This window comes from Taudactylus pleione, unplaced genomic scaffold, assembly GCF_031769625.1.
Source record: "Taudactylus pleione unplaced genomic scaffold, aTauple2 ptg000135l, whole genome shotgun sequence".
NCBI classification, from domain to species: Eukaryota; Metazoa; Chordata; class Amphibia; order Anura; family Myobatrachidae; genus Taudactylus; species Taudactylus pleione.
Window position 1 is genome coordinate 1,858,187 of NW_028284537.1, and position 21,183 is coordinate 1,879,369.

Consider the following 21,183-nt stretch of genomic DNA (forward strand, 5'->3'; position numbering starts at 1 on the left):
CCAGGTCAGCCCTGTTCACACTGAACTCAGGTCTGCCCTGCTAAACCTGTGAGATCATAAAAAGTGGGAGGTGAATGCCCCACAACCACCAATCAGCTCATTTTAGGCATGACCCAGGTCAGATAACCCGGGTTTCACCGTTTACACTACGCCATTACCCTGGTCCATCCTGGGTCTAACCCTGGTAGCTACCTGGGTTGGATTGCTGGGTCACTTGACCTGGGTTATTTTTCAGGGACCCATTTACACTGAGCTGCGACCCGGGTAGATCCAGTAAAAACCCAGGTTTTTGCTCTGGTGTAAAAGGGGTATAAGTAACACTGAGCAGATATAATGTTTTTTCATACCTGTGTAATATGCGCTACAGATGTCACCCAACATTTATCAATCCAGTCTGAGCGTGGGGTGAGCGTTTGGGCGTGGTGCCCCCGGGGTGGCTCCGGCTGGGTCTTTTCAGGGCATCACCACTTAACTCACATAGATATTTTTTCATCACCTTTTTATTTGTTTGTTTTATTCATGTAATTTTAATTCTTTCTTAATATATTAACACTTATTGTTTATCTTTACACATCTATACTTTACACTTCACTATGACCTTCTTTCCCCTTTTCGTGTGATGCCCTGGGGATGGTCCTTGGCTGGATTCTTTTTGGGGTGCCCTGCACCTCAGACGTGAACCCCTGAATGTTAGGGACGCCGGTATAGAGGAGCCTTGACGCTGGCCCGGCGCTTAATCATATATTTGCAAATGTATGTAACTAATACCTCTGAATATCTATTATCATGTAGGGTTCAAGTATTTTTGCTGATATTGTTGCAGTGTGCTGGAGGGAATACCCTTTTTTTTCTGTGGTTCAAGGCAGTGGTCTGATGAAGATCTCTGCAGAACAGACTGTTGAGAAACTGCAAAGGTTAAATATTGTTTATCAACCACAAGACTTCTAAAACAATGCAAACTGTTTGCAAACGATCTTATTATTCGATCGAGAATATAACTAATGAAATAAATGTGTGACATCATCATAATAATTTTGTTAAGCAACGTTAGCTGGCTGTTAAAAATGAGCAACTTAATCTGGACAACACATTTTTATCTTGTCTCCTTAGCATCCATCGTCATCCAGAAGTGGTGGTGTCATATGCAGCCGTGTATGGAATGGGAGGATTGTAAGGTTTTACCGGATCTTTCAGGCTGGTCCTGCAGCAGCGGAAACAAAATCAAAACGACAAAGGTGAGAGATTGAGCATAGCTGGTCAGAATGTCCTGTAGATAAAATACACAGGAGGTCGGCAAGATTGTTACCTGTCCGGTGTCTTCTGAGCGGCTTCCTCAGCTGATTCCAGGACTCTTATGGTCTTCACCGAGTACTGTTCATATGTGTCTCAGAGGGACAGTGTCTATATAAGTCCATAGCTGGCATCACTTAGGCATGTATTATAGGTCTTGTTTCTGTATCTGGTTCTTACTTCTCTATTTAACAAAGCTACTAGCTTCTGTCCATTTATCTGTTTCTTTGTCAACCTGACCCTTCTTGTCCATCATTGGTCACTAGTTAGCTATACTGGTCAGCTACTATCGCTATACATACATAACCCAACTTCTTAAGGACACATTAAGTACTACTAGCTGCTAAAGACAAAGACCATGACTAGTCTGGCTTCATTGGCTGAACAATTGGTGATACTAGTGACCATTAAATGTTAAATTTTAGCACAGAGGCATTGTCACACACTGGGGTCCAGGTCCCTGTTATCGGATCCGGCGGAGTCACCATCTGATGTCCAGCTGGCCATCTGCAGCATCCCTGAGACCCATGGTCACTTATCTGTAAATGTGGCTGGCATTCCACTCCTGGCAGTTCCTGCTGTTCTGCTTCATGGCCGCCACCACCTTGGACTGTATCACATGATCCATTCTGTCCAACCAGCTCCCAGGACTCCGATCATATGTATCACCAAGCCTATCAGCACTCAGGGTGCCCTATTTAAACCAGGAACTTCTGACAGCACATTGCCAGCACAATATCTCTCTCTGAGGATCAGTACCCTGGCTCCTGGTTTAGTACCTGCTCCTGTATTGTTTCATAGCATTCTGTTTCAGTGCTATCCAGAAAACCTGCTCCAATATAGTTTCACAACATTCTGCTCCAGTGCTATGCAGAAAAACTAGTCCAGTATTGCTTCACAGCATTTCTCTCCAGTATAATCCAGTATTGCTTCACAACGTATACTGTATCACTGCGGCCTGCTCCATTAGTGCTTCAGCACTCAGTTCCAGTGTTTCCTGCAGCTTGTTTCAGTTGTGCTCCCGGCGCCCAGTTCCAGTATAATTGCAGTTTGCTCCAAGATATCCTACTTACTGCTACAGCCAAGAGCTATCCTGCTAGCCTGCACCTGTTCTCAATACCTCTGCAGCTTTAGTCCTCTACTACTCCTAGTGGCCTCCAAGAGCAATAGCATAATTAAGCTATAACACTACATTCACACTCCAGCACATACAGCTACTCCAAGGTCAAGCTTGTCGACATTATAGCTGCCCCCTCCGGGAGGAAGCAGCCAGGTCGCCATAGCAGGGGGGCATGGCCGGCATAGGGTGGCACGGCCAGACATATTACTAGCATTGGTGGGGGAGCGTGGTCATGCAATTGCATAATTTTGGCCCCGTCCCCTCTACACAATGCCGAGATTACTGGCATTGTGAAGCAGGGGGCGGGGTCATGGTTACGCGATTCAACGATAATCGCGTCATCGGGCACCACACTGCGGGGGTTTGTGTTGTAACTGGGGGGGGGGGTCTGGAGATTTTGGCGGCCACTGGGAGGCTTGCCTGCTTTTCCCGGGGGGCCGAGTCGGGAGGGGAGGCATGTATGCCCAAGCGGCCTTGACCTGAATCAACATACCTCTAGTGCCGTAACAGCCATTTTTTTCCCCACACATGTCTCTGTGTTGACTAGTTTTGCTTCAGGCTTTACAAGCCAAAATGGCAGCTTCTGTGGTATCAATGAACTACACATCATTTATCATCCACTAGGAAACCTATAGTCCTGACAAGTGCCCAGTAGAAACGATGGGGCCCAATTATCGTAAACCTTTCTTTATTCATTATTCAGTTAAGGTACAGTAGCCAAAAGATTACTTAATATAATGTTTTTTTTAATGCAATTTTAAAGATCTAACTGCGATACCCAGACTGTACATGGTAAAATGACTGTCCTGTTGTATTTTGCTCTGCTAGAAATGCGTTAGCTTTGGCACAGCAGCCATCTTAGTTACTGTGTTAGCTAGTGAAGCCACCACTGTGCTGCTGTAGGTGAGCGTTTTTTCCTGTCAGCCATTTTATTTTCACACTACCATGTAAATTATCTGACACTGTGGCAAATTTCTGAGGGACTCCACTCTGTTTTCTTTTTACAAAGCTGCAAAATGTGATGACACTTTATAAATAAAAGAATAATAAATATACTGTATTTAGATCACAGTTCCTAGAAATATGATTTGTTATGCCCCCCACCCCACTCGCCAGTGTTTCATGCATTTATCAGTAAAACCTCTCTTCTGTATCTTAGGGGTCTATTTACTAAGCAGTGTTAGGAAACAGAGTGAGAAGTGATAAGGTGCCAGCCAATCAGCTCCTAACTGCCATCTCACAGGCTGTGTTTGAAAAGTGACAGTTGGGAGCTGATTGGCTGGCACCTTATCACTTTTCACTCTGTCCCCTAACACTGCTTAGTAAATAGACCCCTTAATAAAAAATGATACACAAATGTCTCTTTGCAGCTGTCCGCTGTGCATTTTTCCTGCGGCAATGCAGCTTTTCCAATTTCGTGTGTTTCCCTTATTCTTTTCATTACAGATGCACATGATTTTACTTAGACATTTGCTTTGCATGAATAAAATGCATAATATTTGATATGACAAGAAAAATATGCCTAAACTCTGCTGTCGCTTCCTTATTTTCTACTTGCATGCCTTATAGTTATGAGAATGGACGCGAGTGAATCTCCGCGTGCCCTTAAAGTAGTTTAATGCATACTAAGTGGGCAAATATATATGCAGAAAAATTTTACTTTTCATACAAAGTTCCCAGTCGATGTCATTAACAAAATATTGAGATTGTGGCTGGGAAAATTATTTCATACACTTTTCATGATCTATCATGGGTGCAGCTTTAAAATTATATTAAGTTGGTTAGAAAAAAGTTTTTCATGGCAAAAAGTTTCAAATAGGCCACTTCTTGTGAATTGAGATTTGCAACTACAACTAGGTAATACACTAGACATATGAATATTCATGTAGAACAGCTGTAGCTACAGTATGAAGTATATCTATATTTTGTGCATTATGATATCTTCACTTTAAACAATATCTACCAAAGGTTATACTTGACTTGTGGGAGAGCAGTGCACCCTTTCTAGTGTGAGCCCTAGCGATGTCTCGTCAGCCAACACTCACCACTTTTCCGCGGCAGAGTCCTAGAGCCTTCGTTCCCAAATTGCCAACTGATCTACGATCCGGATCCTCTTCACCGTTGTGGTTTCAGGTTCAAACCAGCCTGAAGCTGTAAAAGAATGGGGTATTCAATAACAATCCTCCTATGCTTGGTGACACAATAACCGCTAGGGATGAACGCGACCTTCATCGGTTGGGTGAATGGTCATCATTGGCACGGGGCCTCAGCTACCCAGTTTTCACCTATACAGTGCTCACACACTCAGGTGTAGTTTGGATCTCACACCGTTGTGAGAGATCCCCTAACCGGTGTTCAATGGAAGAACAGACAGAGGAAGAGAAAGTATAGGATGTTTGGATCTCTCACCGTTGTGAGAGATCCCCTATCGAACGCTCCAATGAAAGACAGACAGACACCGAGAGATACTCACGCTAGCCCCCTTGTCACCTTGACGGGTCGTCCGCCGCCCCTGAGAATCAAACAAAACAATCCCCCCTTCCTTCACGGACAAACACGCAAACAATGCTGTACCAACGGGGTTACCTCTTTGTATGCCTGGAAGCTTGAACCTTACTTCAAGAAACTTCCTCCGTGAACTCTCTGCTATAACGAGAAGATTCAGGGCAAACAACAAATAAACGTCTTCTTACACACTATATTAACTAGGCTTGGGGACAATACACCTCTAGCGGAAACACTCTCGTCTCAGCTGTCCCTCTCTTTCTCTTCCCGGCCGGCCGGCCATGTCTGTGCCCTTCTATGAACACACCGCTGCCTTGACCTACTAGGCTAAATCTTCAGAGCTCCCCCTGCAGGGGTTCAGAACCGAAGCCGCACAGCCCCTTGCACTGACTCCCAAGAGGGCTTACTCAATAATCTATGCCCAGTATTCAACCTCACCCAGCTGGGGCTAATGCGAGTGATCCGAGCCTATTACTCGGATTACTTTATCCCTTGAACCACTTATCAGCACTCTGTACCCAGTGGTACAGACCTCCAGCGCCGGTCACTCTGTGGCACAGGTCTGCCGACCTGTGGATGATCGCTTTGGTTCTTACCAGGATGCCTTTCACTTTAAACCCACCTTCCTTCGGCCGATCCCTAGGAATCTAGGCCTAACGCCCAGATCACTTTGGAGCTGGGCCACCACTAGTGAACCTAATGGTCTTTTAGTGAACTGGGCCTAATGCCCAGACCACCTTATATGTAGGGCTGCCTCTGAGGGTCGTTTTAGTGACCTGGGCCTACTGCCCAGACCACTTTATACGCAGTACTACCAGAGGGTCGTTTCAGTGACCTGGGCCTAATGGCCAGACCACTTTATATGCAGGTCTACCAGAGGGTCGTTTCAGTGACCTGGGCCTAATGCCCAGACCACTTTATATGCAGGTCTGCCGCCTATATGAGCCTAAACAACCTGGGCCTAGTGCCCAGGTTGCTGACTGTAGAGCCTAAGGATTTCCCCTACAGGGCCTAATGCCCCCTGCTATCCCCGGGGCCTTGTGCCCCTCCTACGTGGCCACAGGCCTAGTGCCTGATGATACCCACGGGCCTTAAGCCCGACAACACTTGATGTACTTGATATTAAATATAAGTAAAGGTGGCCCACGGCCGCCTACCCTGTTCGTTGGGAGAGCCTGCAGTGGGGAACTTCGATAAGCTCTTTAACTTTCCTCCACTGCAGAGCTCTCCGGTCCTCAGCTTCGGCTCCGCTGACCGCCGCCCGCCGCCGTCTTCCTCCTCCAGCAACAGCGCCTCCGTCTTCAGCTGTTGAGCACAGCGTCTTCCGGCGTTTTCCTGCGCCTCTGGAACTCTTCTCCTCCGCGGACGGTCTTCCTGGCTTGCTCTCCGCCGACGGACTGACTCGCCCCGCTCAGCGGCGCCTAATATATGGAGCCGCGAGGGGGCGGAGCCATGACGCGGCGAGCCACAATTGGCCCGCCGTGCCAGACTCGGATTGGCTGTCCGCCCGCGAGCCATTACTGGCTCGCCAGCGGCGCCAAATTCGAAATCCGCGCTGGTGGTTGGACGAGCTTGAATCTTTCCAGATGCAAGCTCGTCCAGCCCCGTCCTCCGCCGCCGCACCGCGCCGCCTGAACCGCCGACGCCTGCCCGTCCAGCGGTCACTGGATCTCGGGCCGGACCAGGCCCCGCACCGATGACCCCGCTCACATTTCCACCCCCTGTGTCCTTTGTAGTCCCTACAAAGGAGGTCTGAGACCAGACAAAGTCGGGATCAGCATATTGAGGCCCAGGCACGCCACGATTGAATCGTTGAGAACGTCTAGGTAAGGGTGTTACATCCGCCACCTCTGGAACATCGTCGACTTCATTCACAGTGGGAATTTCTGCGGGTGCCCACCACTCCTCTTCAAGGTTGCCCATTCCGGCCGGAGTGGACAACGTGGTCTCCTCATTACGCGAGTCATTCTGAATGACGTCAGGTATAAGGTCCCTTTCTGCTGAAGTTGGGAAAAGGCAGGGACGCAACATGTCCCGATGAAGAGTCCTCAATCGCCCCAGACCATCAGTGGATTCCACCTGATAGACCGGTCCTTCTGCTGACAAACGACATCTGATCACATAAGGTAAAACTTCCCAACGCTCAGATAGTTTACCCCCCGGACGAGTCATACGGACCAGGACCCGTTGCCCTACGGAAAACGGCTCAACCCCTCGCGCCCCAGCCGGGGTACGTCTATGATCGGCTATCATCTTTTCCATCAAATCATGAGCAATTTTCAGACGCCGCCGATGTTCCTCCACCCAACCTGTAGGAAGCGATCCCTCCCTACCATCGGACTCGGTTAGTACCAAGTCCTGAACTTCCCGGCCCGGCCGACCGAACAACAAAAAGAAAGGAGAAAACCCGGTAGTACTATGAACTCTATTATTGTAGGCCCAAACCAATTCCTGCACATGTTCAGGCCACCTCCGTTTTTTTGTTTCTTCCAGGGTTCGGAGCATCTGTAGCAAGGTCCGGTTGAACCTTTCACAGACCCCATTACCCTGAGGGTGGTATGGAGTTGTACGGGACTTCTGTAGCCCGTACAGTTGGCACAGACGTTCCATTAGCCGCCCTTGAAAACAGGCTCCCTGATCTGAATGTATCCTTTCGGGACACCCATATTGCCGTATAAAATTTTCCACAATCGCTTTTGTAGCCGACTCAGCCGTCTGGTCACGGGTTGGCACTACCACAGTAAACTTTGTGAAGTGGTCCGTCATTACCAAAGCGTATTGATGACCACTAACAGACTCCCCAATCAGCACATAATCTATCATTAGTAACTCCAATGGTCGATTTGTACAGATGGTCTGAATAGGCGCATGTTGTTCCGAGGGTTTGACCACTCCACAGCGTCTACACTCCCGACAGACCCGAACGACCATGTTCTGCATTTGAGGTGCAAAATACTGACGTCGCAACCATTGATAGGTCTTATCACTGCCCAAGTGTGCTCCTTCCTGGTGTGCGTTTTCAATCAGTGGTCGGACCAACGCTTCTGGTACCACTATCTGCTCTACAAACCGAAGCTCCGAACTAAGGTAGGTGCGATGCCGGAGAGTACCTGCACAAACCTTGAGTCGGTCCCACTTACGCAGCAGCTTCTGACAGAAAGTAGTAAGCCTACTCCTTTCCCATTTGCTGGGCCAGTGACCATCTTCCTTCCACTGCATAATAGCTCTGAAACCGGGGTCTTCCTGCTGCTCGCGTGCCCAGTTTTGTTCGGTATTCCGGAGTATCGTGGCACTCTGCTTGACATTCCGATCGCCCTTTGCCCCTGATTTCCTCACACGGGTCAGATCGGGGACTTCGACCTCTTCTCAGTCTTCATCCCCCTGTGTCCCAGGGACTTCTACAGGAAACCGAGATAAAGCATCAGCATTTCCGTTATTTTTCCCTGGCCGGTAACGAATGGTATAGGAAAACTTAGCTAATCGGGCTACCCAGCGTTGCTCCAGGGCCCCAAGCTTGGCAGTCCCCAAATAGGCTAGAGGGTTATTATCGGTAAAGATATCTACATGGGTGGCCGTCAGATATTCAGCAAATTTTTCGGTCACAGCCCAGACGACGGCCAATAATTCCAACTTGAAGGAACTGTAGTTGTCTGGGTTCCTCTCTGTTTCTCTCAAACTACGACTCCCGTAGGCAATCACTCGCTCCTGGCCATCCTGAACCTGAGCAAGTACGGCCCCTAGGCCTTGCAAGCTCCCATCAGTATACAAAACAAATGGTGTCTCAAAATTGGCATAGGCCAATATGGGGGCTTCTGTGAGGGCTTGCTTTAAGCACACAAAGGCCGCTTCCTGGGATACGCCCCACGCCACCACTTGAGTTTTCTGAGTTGTGGCCACCCCCCGCAATAGGGCGTGGAGTGGCTCAGCAATCTTGGCAAAATCCTTGATGAAACGTCGGTAATAACCGACCAACCCTAGGAATGTTCGTAACTCGGTCACTGTACGGGGTGTCTTCCATTCTTGCACAGCTGCAAGTTTACTTGGTGGGATGCACCCCATCACGCGACACCACATGCCCTAAATACTCCAGACTAGTCTTTAGTAGGTGACATTTCCGAGGTTTGACCTTCAACCCATATCCCTCCAGGCGCTGCAAGACCACCTCCAAATGAGCTAAATGTTCATCCACCGTGGCGTAATACACAATAATGTCGTCTAGATAAATCAGAAGGGTTTCGAAATTCAAATCTCCCAGACACCGCTCCATCATCCTCTGAAACGTTGCCGGGGCGTTGGTGAGCCCGAATGGCATGCGGCAAAACTCGAAAAGTCCCATGGGCGTAATGAACGCAGTCTTTTCTTGATCTTGTGTGGCAACCGGTACTTACCAATATCCGCTGGCCAAGTCTAAGGTGGAAAAGAACTTGGCCTCGTCTAACGCCGCCAGGGACTCCTCAATCCGAGGTAGAGGGTAGGCATCCCGTACGGTGCAACTGTTCAGCCTCCGGTAGTCCACACAAAAACGGATGCTCCCATCCTTCTTCCTAACCAACACTATGGGGGCGGCCCATGGACTCTTACTCTCCTGAATCACTTCGTTATCCAGCATCTGTCGAAGCATTGTCTTGACCTCCTGGTAAAGCTTTGGGGGAATAGGCCGGTATCTTTCGCGAATGGGTAAGGTGTCTCCAGTGCGAATCTCATGTTGTAAATCGTCCGTGTAGCCGAAATCTTCCTCATGTCTCGAAAAAGCTTTCCGACGTCTCCACAGCATCTGGTCCAACTTCTGCACAGTATCGGAGTCACAGTCAGCTAGCGAGACATCCATCTGCTCCCTTATTATCCCTCCGTTCCACTCTATACTTGGTTCCTCCTCCTGCTCGACCTGCACTGACATGGTCCATGATTCAGTGGCTTCTGACTGAAGCAAAATACTTTGGCCTCTGCAAACACCATCACCATCAATAGCTACCACTCGGGCAATTACAGCTCCTGCTGGGACACGCTGAATTTGTGCCCCTAAGTTACATATCCGGACCAACACCTTCCCTTCTTTGACTACTGACAAAGTTCTAGCCAGAACTATTCTGGACTCTATTCCGAAGAAGCCTGTGGGTTCTATCATTACCTCGAACCCGTCCAATCGCTGATGGGTACGCACCTCCAGGGGGAGTACTATCTCCTGACGAGGGGGTAGATCTATTCATTGCCGATGGCTGGTTTTAATGAGGCCCAAAGATTCCTTTCCTTTTCCCTGGGCCCCACATCGCTGTCCCACCTGTTGAAAGGCTTGTTGAACCGGTCGTTGGACCCCCAAATGTCTCCAGTACCGAGGACCATTCTCTTGAAACAAAATTTGATCCAGGTCTTTCAATACGTTCATTCCAAGGATCACCGGTCCATGACTCAAACCTGCGCTACTCACCACAAGGATACCTTTCTTCCCCAACTTTCGGCCACAAACTTCTATTTCCATCCAGACAACCCCTACCACCGGAATGGGGAGGTTGTTAGCTGCGGTGAGAGTGACCCAACTCTCCAAAACAGATTCCTTCAGGTGAGAATAATGTTTCAAGAAACAGTCCTCGGACATGGTGGTCACCTGAGATCCTGTATCCAACAAACACTGTTGATTTTTTCCCCCTAGGCATCCAACAACAATGGGACACTCCCCTACCAATTCAGCCGAGTTGACAATGGCTATCTCTCCACGTAACTCCCCCACGGGTGGTCCCCTTACCGCGAGGGATTCTAGTTTAACTGGGGCTCAGAAATTGCCTCGGTACAATTCCGGGCAATGTGTCCAAGCCGATTGCAACGGTAGCATCGGGGGCCCCTAGCTCCTCCTTGTCTAACTCCAACACCTCTTCCTCTGGATCCGTCCGACTCTCTGGGCCGGTACTCTTCTTCAGCTCTGCGGCCTCTTTGCCGGTATACTTCCTCTCTTAGCCGGGAAACCTCTTCTTTCATTTCCTGGGTTGCCTTAGCAAAAGCTGCTTTAAGATCTTGAACGCATGATTCCAAAGGGTTGGCCTCCCGGCCCATCACGGGAGCAGACGTCGGATGTACCCACTGTGGAGTGACAGCATATGGACCAAAATTTTCATCTCGGTCCCGGGACACAGCGTCTATCTGTATCTGATGAAAAGTCAGTTTGTCGTCTTGCGTGATTTTATCTAACAAAATCTGTCGCAGCGGGACATTCCTCAACCCCATTGCAAATTGATCTCGTAACATCTGGCTGGTATTTGGAAGTGCACCCATCCCATCCGGATCGCGCCTTCTAATCTCGCCCATCAATTCTTGAAGTGCGTTAGCAAACTGAGGAATGGACTCATCCTCTCTCTGGAACCGGGCAAACAACCGTTGTCGTAGGGTACCAGCCGATGATGTGTTCCCATAGAGATCCCCCAGAATCTTCAGTACCTTTTTCAGGGAATCGCGATCTTCTTCCGGTCTCAAGAGGATAGTACGTCTGGCTTCCCCTTCGAGAGAATTCAGAGCCAATTGGAGTTTTGACTCCGGAGACACCTTATATAGGAGGGCAATTCCCTCGAGTCGCGATTTCCTATCCTCCAACTGTAAATTGCGGCCATCGTCCCGAGGCAAATGAGCGAGTGCAGGGCCTATGTTGACCCGTCCAGTTGCCCCCCTATTCTCTTCATCGTCTGACATCCTGCTGACTACGCCAAAATGTGAGCCCTAGCGATGTCTCGTCAGCCAACACTCACCACTTTTCCGCGGTAGAGTCCTAGAGCCTTCGTTCCCAAATTGCCAACTGATCTACGATCCGGATCCTCTTCACCGTTGTGGTTTCAGGTTCAAACCAGCCTGAAGCTGTAAAAGAATGGGGTATTCAATAACAATCCTCCTATGCTTGGTGACACAATAACCGCTAGGGATGAACGCGACCTTCACCGGTTGGGTGAATGGTCATCATTGGCACGGGGCCTCAGCTACCCAGTTTTCACCTATACAGTGCTCACACACTCAGGTGTAGTTTGGATCTCACACCGTTGTGAGAGATCCCCTAACCGGTGTTCAAAGGAAGAACAGACAGAGGAAGAGAAAGTATAGGATGTTTGGATCTCTCACTGTTGTGAGAGATCCCCTATCGAACGCTCCAATGAAAGACAGACAGACACCGAGAGATACTCACACTAGCCCCCTTGTCACCTTGACGGGTCGTCCGCCGCCCCTGAGAATCAAACAAAACAATCCCCCCTTCCTTCACGGACAAACACGCAAACAATGCTGTACCAACGGGGTTACCTCTTTGTATGCCTGGAAGCTTGAACCTTACTTCCAGAAACTTCCTCCGTGAACTCTCTGCTATAACGAGAAGATTCAGGGCAAACAACAAATAAACGTCTTCTTACACACTATATTAACTAGGCTTGGGGACAATACACCTCTAGCGGAAACACTCTCGTCTCAGCTGTCCCTCTCTTTCTCTTCCCGGCCGGCCGGCCCTGTCTGTGCCCTTCTATGAACAGACCGCTGCCTTGACCTACTAGGCTAAATCTTCAGAGCTCCCCCTGCAGGGGTTCAGAACCGAAGCCGCACAGCCCCTTGCACTGACTCCCAAGAGGGCTTACTCAATAATCTATGCCCAGTATTCAACCTCACCCAGCTGGGGCTAACGCGAGTGATCCGAGCCTATTACTCGGATTACTTTATCCCTTGAATTACTTATCAGCACTCTGTACCCAGTGGTACAGACCTCCAGTGCCGGTCACTCTGTGGCACAGGTCCGCCGACCTGTGGATGATCGCTTTGGTTCTTACCAGGATGCCTTTCACTTTAAACCCACCTTCCTTCGGCCGATCCCTAGGAATCTAGGCCTAACGCCCAGATCACTTTGGAGCTGGGCCACCACTAGTGAACCTAATGGTCTTTTAGTGAACTGGGCCTAATGCCCAGACCACCTTATATGTAGGGCTGCCTCTGAGGGTCGTTTTAGTGACCTGGGCCTACTGCCCAGACCACTTTATACGCAGTACTACCAGAGGGTCGTTTCAGTGACCTGGGCCTAATGCCCAGACCACTTTATATGCAGGTCTACCAGAGGGTCGTTTCAGTGACCTGGGCCTAATGCCCAGACCACTTTATTTGCAGGTCTGCCGCCTATATGAGCCTAAACAACCTGGGCCTAGTGCCCAGGTTGCTGACTGTAGAGCCTAAGGATTTCCCCTACAGGGCCTAATGCCCCCTGCTATCCCCGGGGCCTTGTGCCCCTCCTACGTGGCCACAGGCCTAGTGCCTGATGATACCCACGGGCCTTAAGCCCGACAACACTTGATGTACTTGATATTAAATATAAGTAAAGGTGGCCCACGGCCGCCTACCCTGTTCGTTGGGAGAGCCTGCAGTGGGGAACTTCGATAAGCTCTTTAACTTTCCTCCACTGCAGAGCTCTCCAGTCCTCAGCTTCGGCTCCGCTGACCGCTGACCGCCGCCCGCCGCCGTCTTCCTCCTCCAGCAACAGCGCCTCCGTCTTCAGCTGTTGAGCACGGCGTCTTCCGGCGTTTTCCTGCGCCTCTGGAACTCTTCTCCTCCGCGGACGGTCTTCCTGGCTTGCTCTCCGCCGACGGACTGACTCGCCCCGCTCAGCGGCGCCTAATATATGGAGCCGCGAGGGGGCGGAGCCATGACGCGGCGAGCCACAATTGGCCCGCCGTGCCAGACTCGGATTGGCTGTCCGCCCGCGAGCCATTACTGGCTCGCCAGCGGCGCCAAATTCGAAATCCGCGCTGGTGGTTGGACGAGCTTGAATCTTTCCAGATGCAAGCTCGTCCAGCCCCGTCCTCCGCCGCCGCACCGCGCAGCCCGAACCGCCGACGCCTGCCCGTCCAGCGGTCACTGGATCTCGGGCCGGACCAGGCCCCGCACCGATGACCCCGCTCACACTAGTATTGCCCACTTGATATGATTTGTGGCCGAAGAGCGTCATCTTGACTCAATCCGCACTGCGCAATGCAGGAATGATGATGAGGACCCCTGCACTTGCCATTTGGAGTATGGTTTATACTTGGTTTTTAGGGCTCAATTTACTACAATCTGCATTTTGAATATAGATTGTAGTGTGATATTACCGACTGAATTCGCATTGCGAATTCAGCCTATATCACAGGGATTTACTAAAAATCCCTTGCAGGGACAGAGCTTGAGATAAAGCTCTGTCCCTGCGAATCCCCTCCATACACTTCTCACAGTATTTCTGCAAAAAATACCATGACAAGTGCCCGCGCATGCGCTGACCAGCCGCCGTGAAGCCCCGCCCCTGCTGCTAAACCCCGCTCCCCACTATCGCGACCCTTCCCCTCCCCCCCCCCCCCGCTACCCCCCCTCCCTGTATTACACTTGCCTCCGGTGATCGGTGCTCTGGTGATGTGTTCCGTGGCTCCGGTCAGCTGACATCTCATCCTGTACTGGGACCTGGTTAGCTGATGACTGGGTCCCAGGGCAGGATGGGAGACCAGCTGACCGGAGGGAGGACATCACCGGAGCCCCGATCTCCGGTCCCTGGACTCTGGTAAGTGGCCTTATTATCACAGGGTTTCCTCTGGTATTATTTCACAATTTATTTTTAGTAACTTGCAGATAGATCGCATTTCCCATCACAATTATGGGAAATGCGATCTGATTACTACAAATAAGTGATAATTAGGGGTTGGAGTAGAATTTTTCGAATTCCACTCCAATTGCCCTGTAGTACCTTTAGGTGATACTAAAATATTATTATTTTAGTAAAAATAATAAATGTTAATAAATAGAGCCCATAGTGATGTTAAAAGATGACAGAGATAACAGTAATAGATGGCCATGCACTGGTTTTTAAATAACACCAAGGGATTATCTGCTTCAGTCCTCAATCCTCCATCTTACTTACTGCAGACAGATATAGGAGTGGATCTATAAAGCATCAATCCCATGTACAGGGAGTTTGTAAAGTCCCTACGCAGTGGGAATGGAGGAGTTGTATTAATATGCATGCAGCAGCCGTTCTTTGCATGGACCCACTTCACCCCTGGATTGCGGTGAAGTGCGTCCTCAAAACGGCCGCATATCTGAAGCGTGCAGGTTTTGAAGTGGGAGTGTGCTAAATCACCTGTCCGGTGATCAGCGCCCTGCCATGTTTGGCTGTCATCTTCGGCGATGAAGACCGATCTGGGCATGCACCAGCTTGTTGCTCTCCCAGTGGCCTCTGAATATGTGCACCAAGCACAATTGACAAACCTATCAAACAAAAAAAAACTTTATTAGCAAATAAATTAACAAAAAAACAAAAACAAATGCAGGACTGCAGCAGCTCCGGTTTTACTAGCGGTATTGATAAAGGTAAGATTAGAAGCTGTCTTTGCAAAAGACCATTAATACATTTCGCCCACAGATCGGCGCCCAGTCAGGAAGATAGAAGCACCAGTAATGACAGGGGCGCATAGCCCCTGTCATTACCCTGTGTGCTAAGTGTGTGACTGTTCAAAATTCAAATAGTGGAGCCACACCAACTGCCAGTGAGTCCCGGCTGGCAATGTTTCGCAGCGTTTGGGGTGGCAGTTGGTGTGGTTTCCCTTATTTGAATATTGGACTGCGCTGCAGCCCCACCCCTGGAGCCGCCACTGGCTGTCTCACACTTGGCACACAGTCACTGCAGAGAAACTTTCCGCAATCCCTTTAGAAGTTGTCACAAAGAAACACAAACTCCCTTTTGACTGTCCCTATCTCTGTTCTAATTCTTGGCCAGTCCTGTTTATACAATTTAAGTGCTACTTGCATCTATTTGTATAATTATTTTTCTTTCGTTCTTTTTTGGCAGGTAACACGGTAGCAGACAGATATCCTGACGCCATAGCAGAAGAAATTGTAGCGCCTCATGGACATCATGTGCACTCAGTTCCCTTTGTGGACTTCAAGACTTTTTAGGAATTGTGCTGAAGAAAAACAATATGTTCTCCCTATTTACTTTTTGCAGTTGATCCAACTATCTACAGAAGCTTTAAAAAAAACTCTATGACAGAGGATCAATATAATTTCTGCTGACAGAAATGACTTTCATTTATATTGATAATAAAAAACCACATGGACTCCACCTCTGGCTTACATGTATCTCATAAAAAAAATACGATGATCGTTTGGATTTTGGAATCTTGAGGATAAATCTGAGAAAGAAACAAGTTCATGCTTTTGATGAAGATGTCTCATGGCTGAAAGAGGACATTCTTCCAACACAAAAATACATAAACAGGGGGATCATTTTCAAAGTGCAAACCTGGACCTATACGGCGCAAATATAGCATTGGACCCTACGAGCCCCTCAGATTACATGAGTGCACTTAGATTTTGGATTGGGCATCGGTTTGCTAAGATTAAACACCAGCATATACAGAGACATCAAATTTTGGACAGACAGAGGGGGAGATTTGGGTGCAGTAGGGTAGAGTGAAGATCGTCCCACTAAAGTATAAAAGAGGCACTCCGTTGTGCTACATTTTAGGGAGCAGTGCAAACTTAGAGATTAGTGGAAGGACATTTATGTACTGAAAGAATGAGATGAGAAGGGATGGTGAGAATTTGGGGGTGCACCCTGCCTGATTTTTTATTATTTATTTTAGTTTTTAAAGCAGTTTTTACTGTTCATGAGGATTTTTTTTTTACTGAAGGTGTTGAGTGCACCTGCAAATGTGGTCCTCCACTGGCGAAGCCTATTAAACTACAAATCTTCAGTGGAGGAGGGAATTTGTAGACGCACTCTGACAAATAACAAAAAGCTTCACAAACACAAAAATAACACTTAATAGAAACAGTTCTAAAGTCTCCTGACACTCCTGATTTATTCACCCAATATATAAGTCTTAATTGAAAAACTCTGTCAAAAACTCACACAATAATCTTGGACACATTATTGCCCACTGGGCCCTAGGTGGCAGCATACGTTGCCTAGCAGATGATTTAGCCCAGCTTTCATGTGGTATTTACAGTACACCTAAATATATTTCCATACCTATGTACATTTACTTTGCGGAGTCTGCTTTTAATGGACCATTTAGGTGCCCTTTGTACATGACCTCCAGAGAGGAGGCAGCCATTTTGTAGCCTGATACAATATTCATGAAGTATGCAGTCTATCGATTCACTATAAATTAGTGACATCAATAAGGCACGACGCGTTTTGTGAATATTGTCTCATCACACAAAATATCTGGCTCCATTTATGTAGGTAACTGGTCCATTTTAATGAAGTATAAGGGTATTTTTGATGGCTGTAAGGTAGGTAAGTGTGACACACTTTTTTTTACTTTGCTATTTTTCTTTACTATTTTTCAATGATTTGTAATGTTTCCTTTGTATTGTTTTTAGACAATACAATACTTTGGTATCCAATTAAACAGATTATGCTGTTTTGTTTGCCATCGTTCAAATTTAATGTTCTTTAAATTAATACGTTGTGCATGTACTGAAGGTTGACCAGAAGAAAAATGTTTAGAGGGAAGATAAAATATTAGTTATAGGGGAATGATATTTCTATTTTCATGGCTAAAATTACCTGATGGTCAATATTATTGGGAAATAATCTTGAACAATAAAAATCATAAAACTAAAGTTAAATGAGAAAAGATATATAATTATTTTTTGATTCATTAACGTATGTCCATTTTGTATCCTATAACATTTAGCCGTTTTAAATCTGTAGTTTTTAGACTTTCTAGAGAACATTAATTGCCTGACTTCACACAGAGGAAGCCGCCATTTTGTGGACTTCAACAATATTCGTGAAGATGCAGTCTATACATTATGTGGCAGAGCCTTACATTACTAAGGTACTTCATTACTAGTTTTCATGAGGTCGTATTATTATTCACAAGACACTGGCTTCTGGTGAATTGATAGGCTGTGTTCCCATTAACATTGGCTTAGCTAACAAAATGGCGGCTCCACTTATGTAGATGACAGGAGTTTTTTTAATTAAAAAGAGAAAAATAAAAATGCTACTCCCAGTATTTGTGTCTGGACTTCGTTTTTGTTTTTAAAAAGCCCAGTTACTTTATGTGACCTATAAACATTTCTGAACCTGAGGTACACAGTACATTTTACTGAAAACAATCAATTATTTGAAGCATCAAATAATATACAGTATACAGTGTGAGCAAATGTTAAAATTACTTGGGAGCCAGGTAACCCCTTAACCACGTCCCACTCATATTGTTATGTTCAATAAATTTCACAAAGGTAGCATATTGCTAATGCTGATTCTTTAAGACAATTGAATGACAGAACTTGTTAATGTTCTTCATCTCTTGCTAAATAGTCATATAACTGTTATACTATTTTTCAAAGGGGACTCTATGATCAAATTTGCATACCATTTTAAAAATGATATGCTTTGTAAGCAGGCCTGGTGCAAGGTTTCTGGACGCCCTAGGCAACACTTCCCCAACCACTCCTCCCTCCAATTCATAAATAATATGCTACGCATCAGTCTCCCCAGTTAAATAACATGCCACACAGAAGTGTCCCAAATTCATAATATACTATATAGAATATTACACACAGCAGAGCGCCAAAATCATAATGTACCTCATAACACTGCCGTAAATTCATTATATGACACTAATTTTTTTTGTGGACTCAGCGGCGCCCTCCAGTGGCCGGCGCCCTTAGGCGGCTGCCTAAGGTTGCCTAATGGTAGCACCGGCCCTGTTTTTTAGACTTTGTTTCACATAGATTGTTTTTCTGTCTTTGATTGAGCTCTTGCAATAAAATCCTTCACATGTCCCGGTTTGCGGTTCCATCGCCCCGATCCGGCCACCTATGTGCAGGTAGTGTTACAATTGATCCTTTTAGGAAGTGCTTGTGTTGCGACAAATTATTGACATAAATTATTTTGTCGTTTTAAAGCCTATTTGTGTTTTTTACATAAATGTGTATAATAAAGACAAAATAATTAGGTCCTGCACCTGATTCACATGCAAGTCCGAATGTGGCTGCAATTTTTAGCATAGTGGTGAGCACGCGTCGCAGGCTGCGTAGGAATGTTTGCAAACTTGGGGCCGTAGGGAGGGATGTGCAAGCGGTGCTGTCGCCCAGTGCGCATGGCCCTAGGGGCGGCACCTTTGCTACCCCACGGCCCCTACATGCGGCTTGCAGGGTGCCTAGATCAGCACTCTGTGGCCAGTTTTGCTCAGAGCCTCCAATGGAAACTCTGGACACGCACCATGGATTGTGTAATGTTCCCCTAGTGTCCAGGCAGCTCTACATTTTCTCCTTCCGGTCAGGGGCACCGAGGGAAGGGGGGCAGGTATTAATTTCCCGGGCTTGTTGGAGGTTCTGGGTCTGCTGTCGCCCCCCCCCCCTTAGCTGTCAACAGCCAAGCACTGGCTGCTGTATGCTGGGCTGCAGTAGGAGACTGCTCGCTGCCGCTGAGAAGCAGCAGCAGCCACCTCTGCCTGTGGGGTATTTGCACCGGGCTGAGGGTATGACACTGTCCCCCTCCCTAGCGTGCAGCACCACAAAATCGATTTTTCCCTTTTCCCCCCCGGGGCCCGGGCCGGAACTCTACGGCCCTGCTGCCGGTGTCTGGGGGTTGAGCCATCACAGGGCCCTTGTGAGCTCTGCTGCGGTGCTGAGCGATTTGCAGTCATATTCATCTCAGTCGTTTCTCTGTAACTGCTGAATGGGCATTAATTGGTGGCAAACGCGCGTACGCATATAAGCAGACCGTCCTGTGGGTGTGTCATGGGTGTGTAGGTAGAGTTAATGCCGATTCGTGCATAGACAAAGTGGGCACTAAATTCAGTTGCATCTCCTGCATCACACATGAGGCTGGTGTAAGTGCCGATGATAGTTATGGCGGCTGCCTTTGCAGAAGGGACAGTAGGACACCTAGATGAGTAAGAATACAGGCATAGTGTAATTAACATTCCATTCTCGTTCAGTTCACTGCAGGCGTCCGGTATTGCGTTCACATTATGAGAAGTGTATTAATACTTCTAGAGAGTAAAGAGGTGGACAAATGATATATCGTCCCGGCCATCGACAAGTGTGCACACCCGATATATCTGAAATATGTCGTTCACAGATATATCGGATCGGCCATGCAGCGCAACAGATGCTGTATATCTTTACCAACCAAATCAGTCTGGTGGCACAGTGGGATTGGCAGGACGGCTGATCTGTCGGCCAAGTGTGTACCCAGCATACTGTAAGCTCAGACCTGGAGTATGATTTGTTGCACAATAAGAAGCAGAACAATATTATCCCCTCTCTGCAGTTCTTATTATGTGACTTTATCAATGCTAATGGTATTTAAGATGTCATTACAAAAAGATACATAGTATTATCGGTATTTTAAATCCTATATTTTAATACCTTTGTTTTTTAGCAGAGCAATGTCTACAAAATTATGTAGTTTCCCCTTCCCAGCCATTTACTATGTACTATTGAGGTGCTTCTATCCTCTTAATTCCATGCGACACCCCTCACTCAGATATTTGTTCAGGTGTTTTTCTTTTCTGTGATTACAAAGGACTGAGCCGTGAAATTAGATTTTGCGGCTATTTAAAACATATTAACGGTATCCCCATCAATCAATATATCTAGCAGGGACCCTAGATAATGTCACTCTCATCAATTTCCAGCTGCACGTTGGCTCGCTATATATATTTTTTCACAGAATATAAAGCAGGACTTCATGAAAAAATACTTAATTATGGGAACAGATCCGCACACGGGAGCTGCCAATAATATACTGACCTATGGAGTATTTTTTTTTAAGAGAAAATAGTGATGAGAAAATTGAGAAAGTGCATTAATTCCCTCACAGCAGTATATACTGTAGGCACCAGTATTTGATTGACTGCACCAATATTTATGGAATGACTACAATAAGCATTTTTAAAGTGCTTTTGACAAGGGTCATAGGGCCTGATTCAGACGCGCTCGCAAATGGGTCGAGGGTGGGCCAATGCGCACGCGCAGAGTGTGCAATGTGCGTGCTCAAGCCCCGTAGCGAGTGAGAAATCACTCGCTCCAGGGCTCGCAACAAAACGGGGAGGCTGTTGATGTTGATCGACAGCTCGCCCCGTTTTGCAGACGGGGAGGGGGGGATGGCTGTACAAATGGAGGCGTTCCCGAAGGAACGCCTGCTGTTTGTGGGAGGCCCTACTGACATCATTAAGGATCGCTGTTGAGATCGTAGCTCCGTAATCGCACGCAGTTCTGCTGCGAAAATATGCTAATGAATGCTATAGCAATGCCGTCTCACAGCC

The 21,183-nt window shown here is 47.4% G+C and overlaps 1 protein-coding gene across 2 annotated transcripts in view; it reads left to right on the plus strand.

The window, feature by feature from the left end:
* TAFA4 (TAFA chemokine like family member 4) overlaps window positions 1–17,885 on the plus strand; it is a 332,620-nt gene extending 314,735 nt beyond the window's left edge. For both annotated transcript variants that reach the window (XM_088473439.1, XM_088473440.1), the window contains exons 5-6: window positions 1,111–1,235; window positions 15,735–17,885. In XM_088473439.1, the coding sequence (XP_088329565.1) occupies window positions 1,111–1,235; window positions 15,735–15,746 (137 nt within the window). In that variant the 3' untranslated portion in view covers window positions 15,747–17,885. The remainder of the gene's footprint in view (window positions 1–1,110; window positions 1,236–15,734) is intronic.
* The last annotated feature ends 3,298 nt before the right edge of the window (window positions 17,886–21,183 follow it).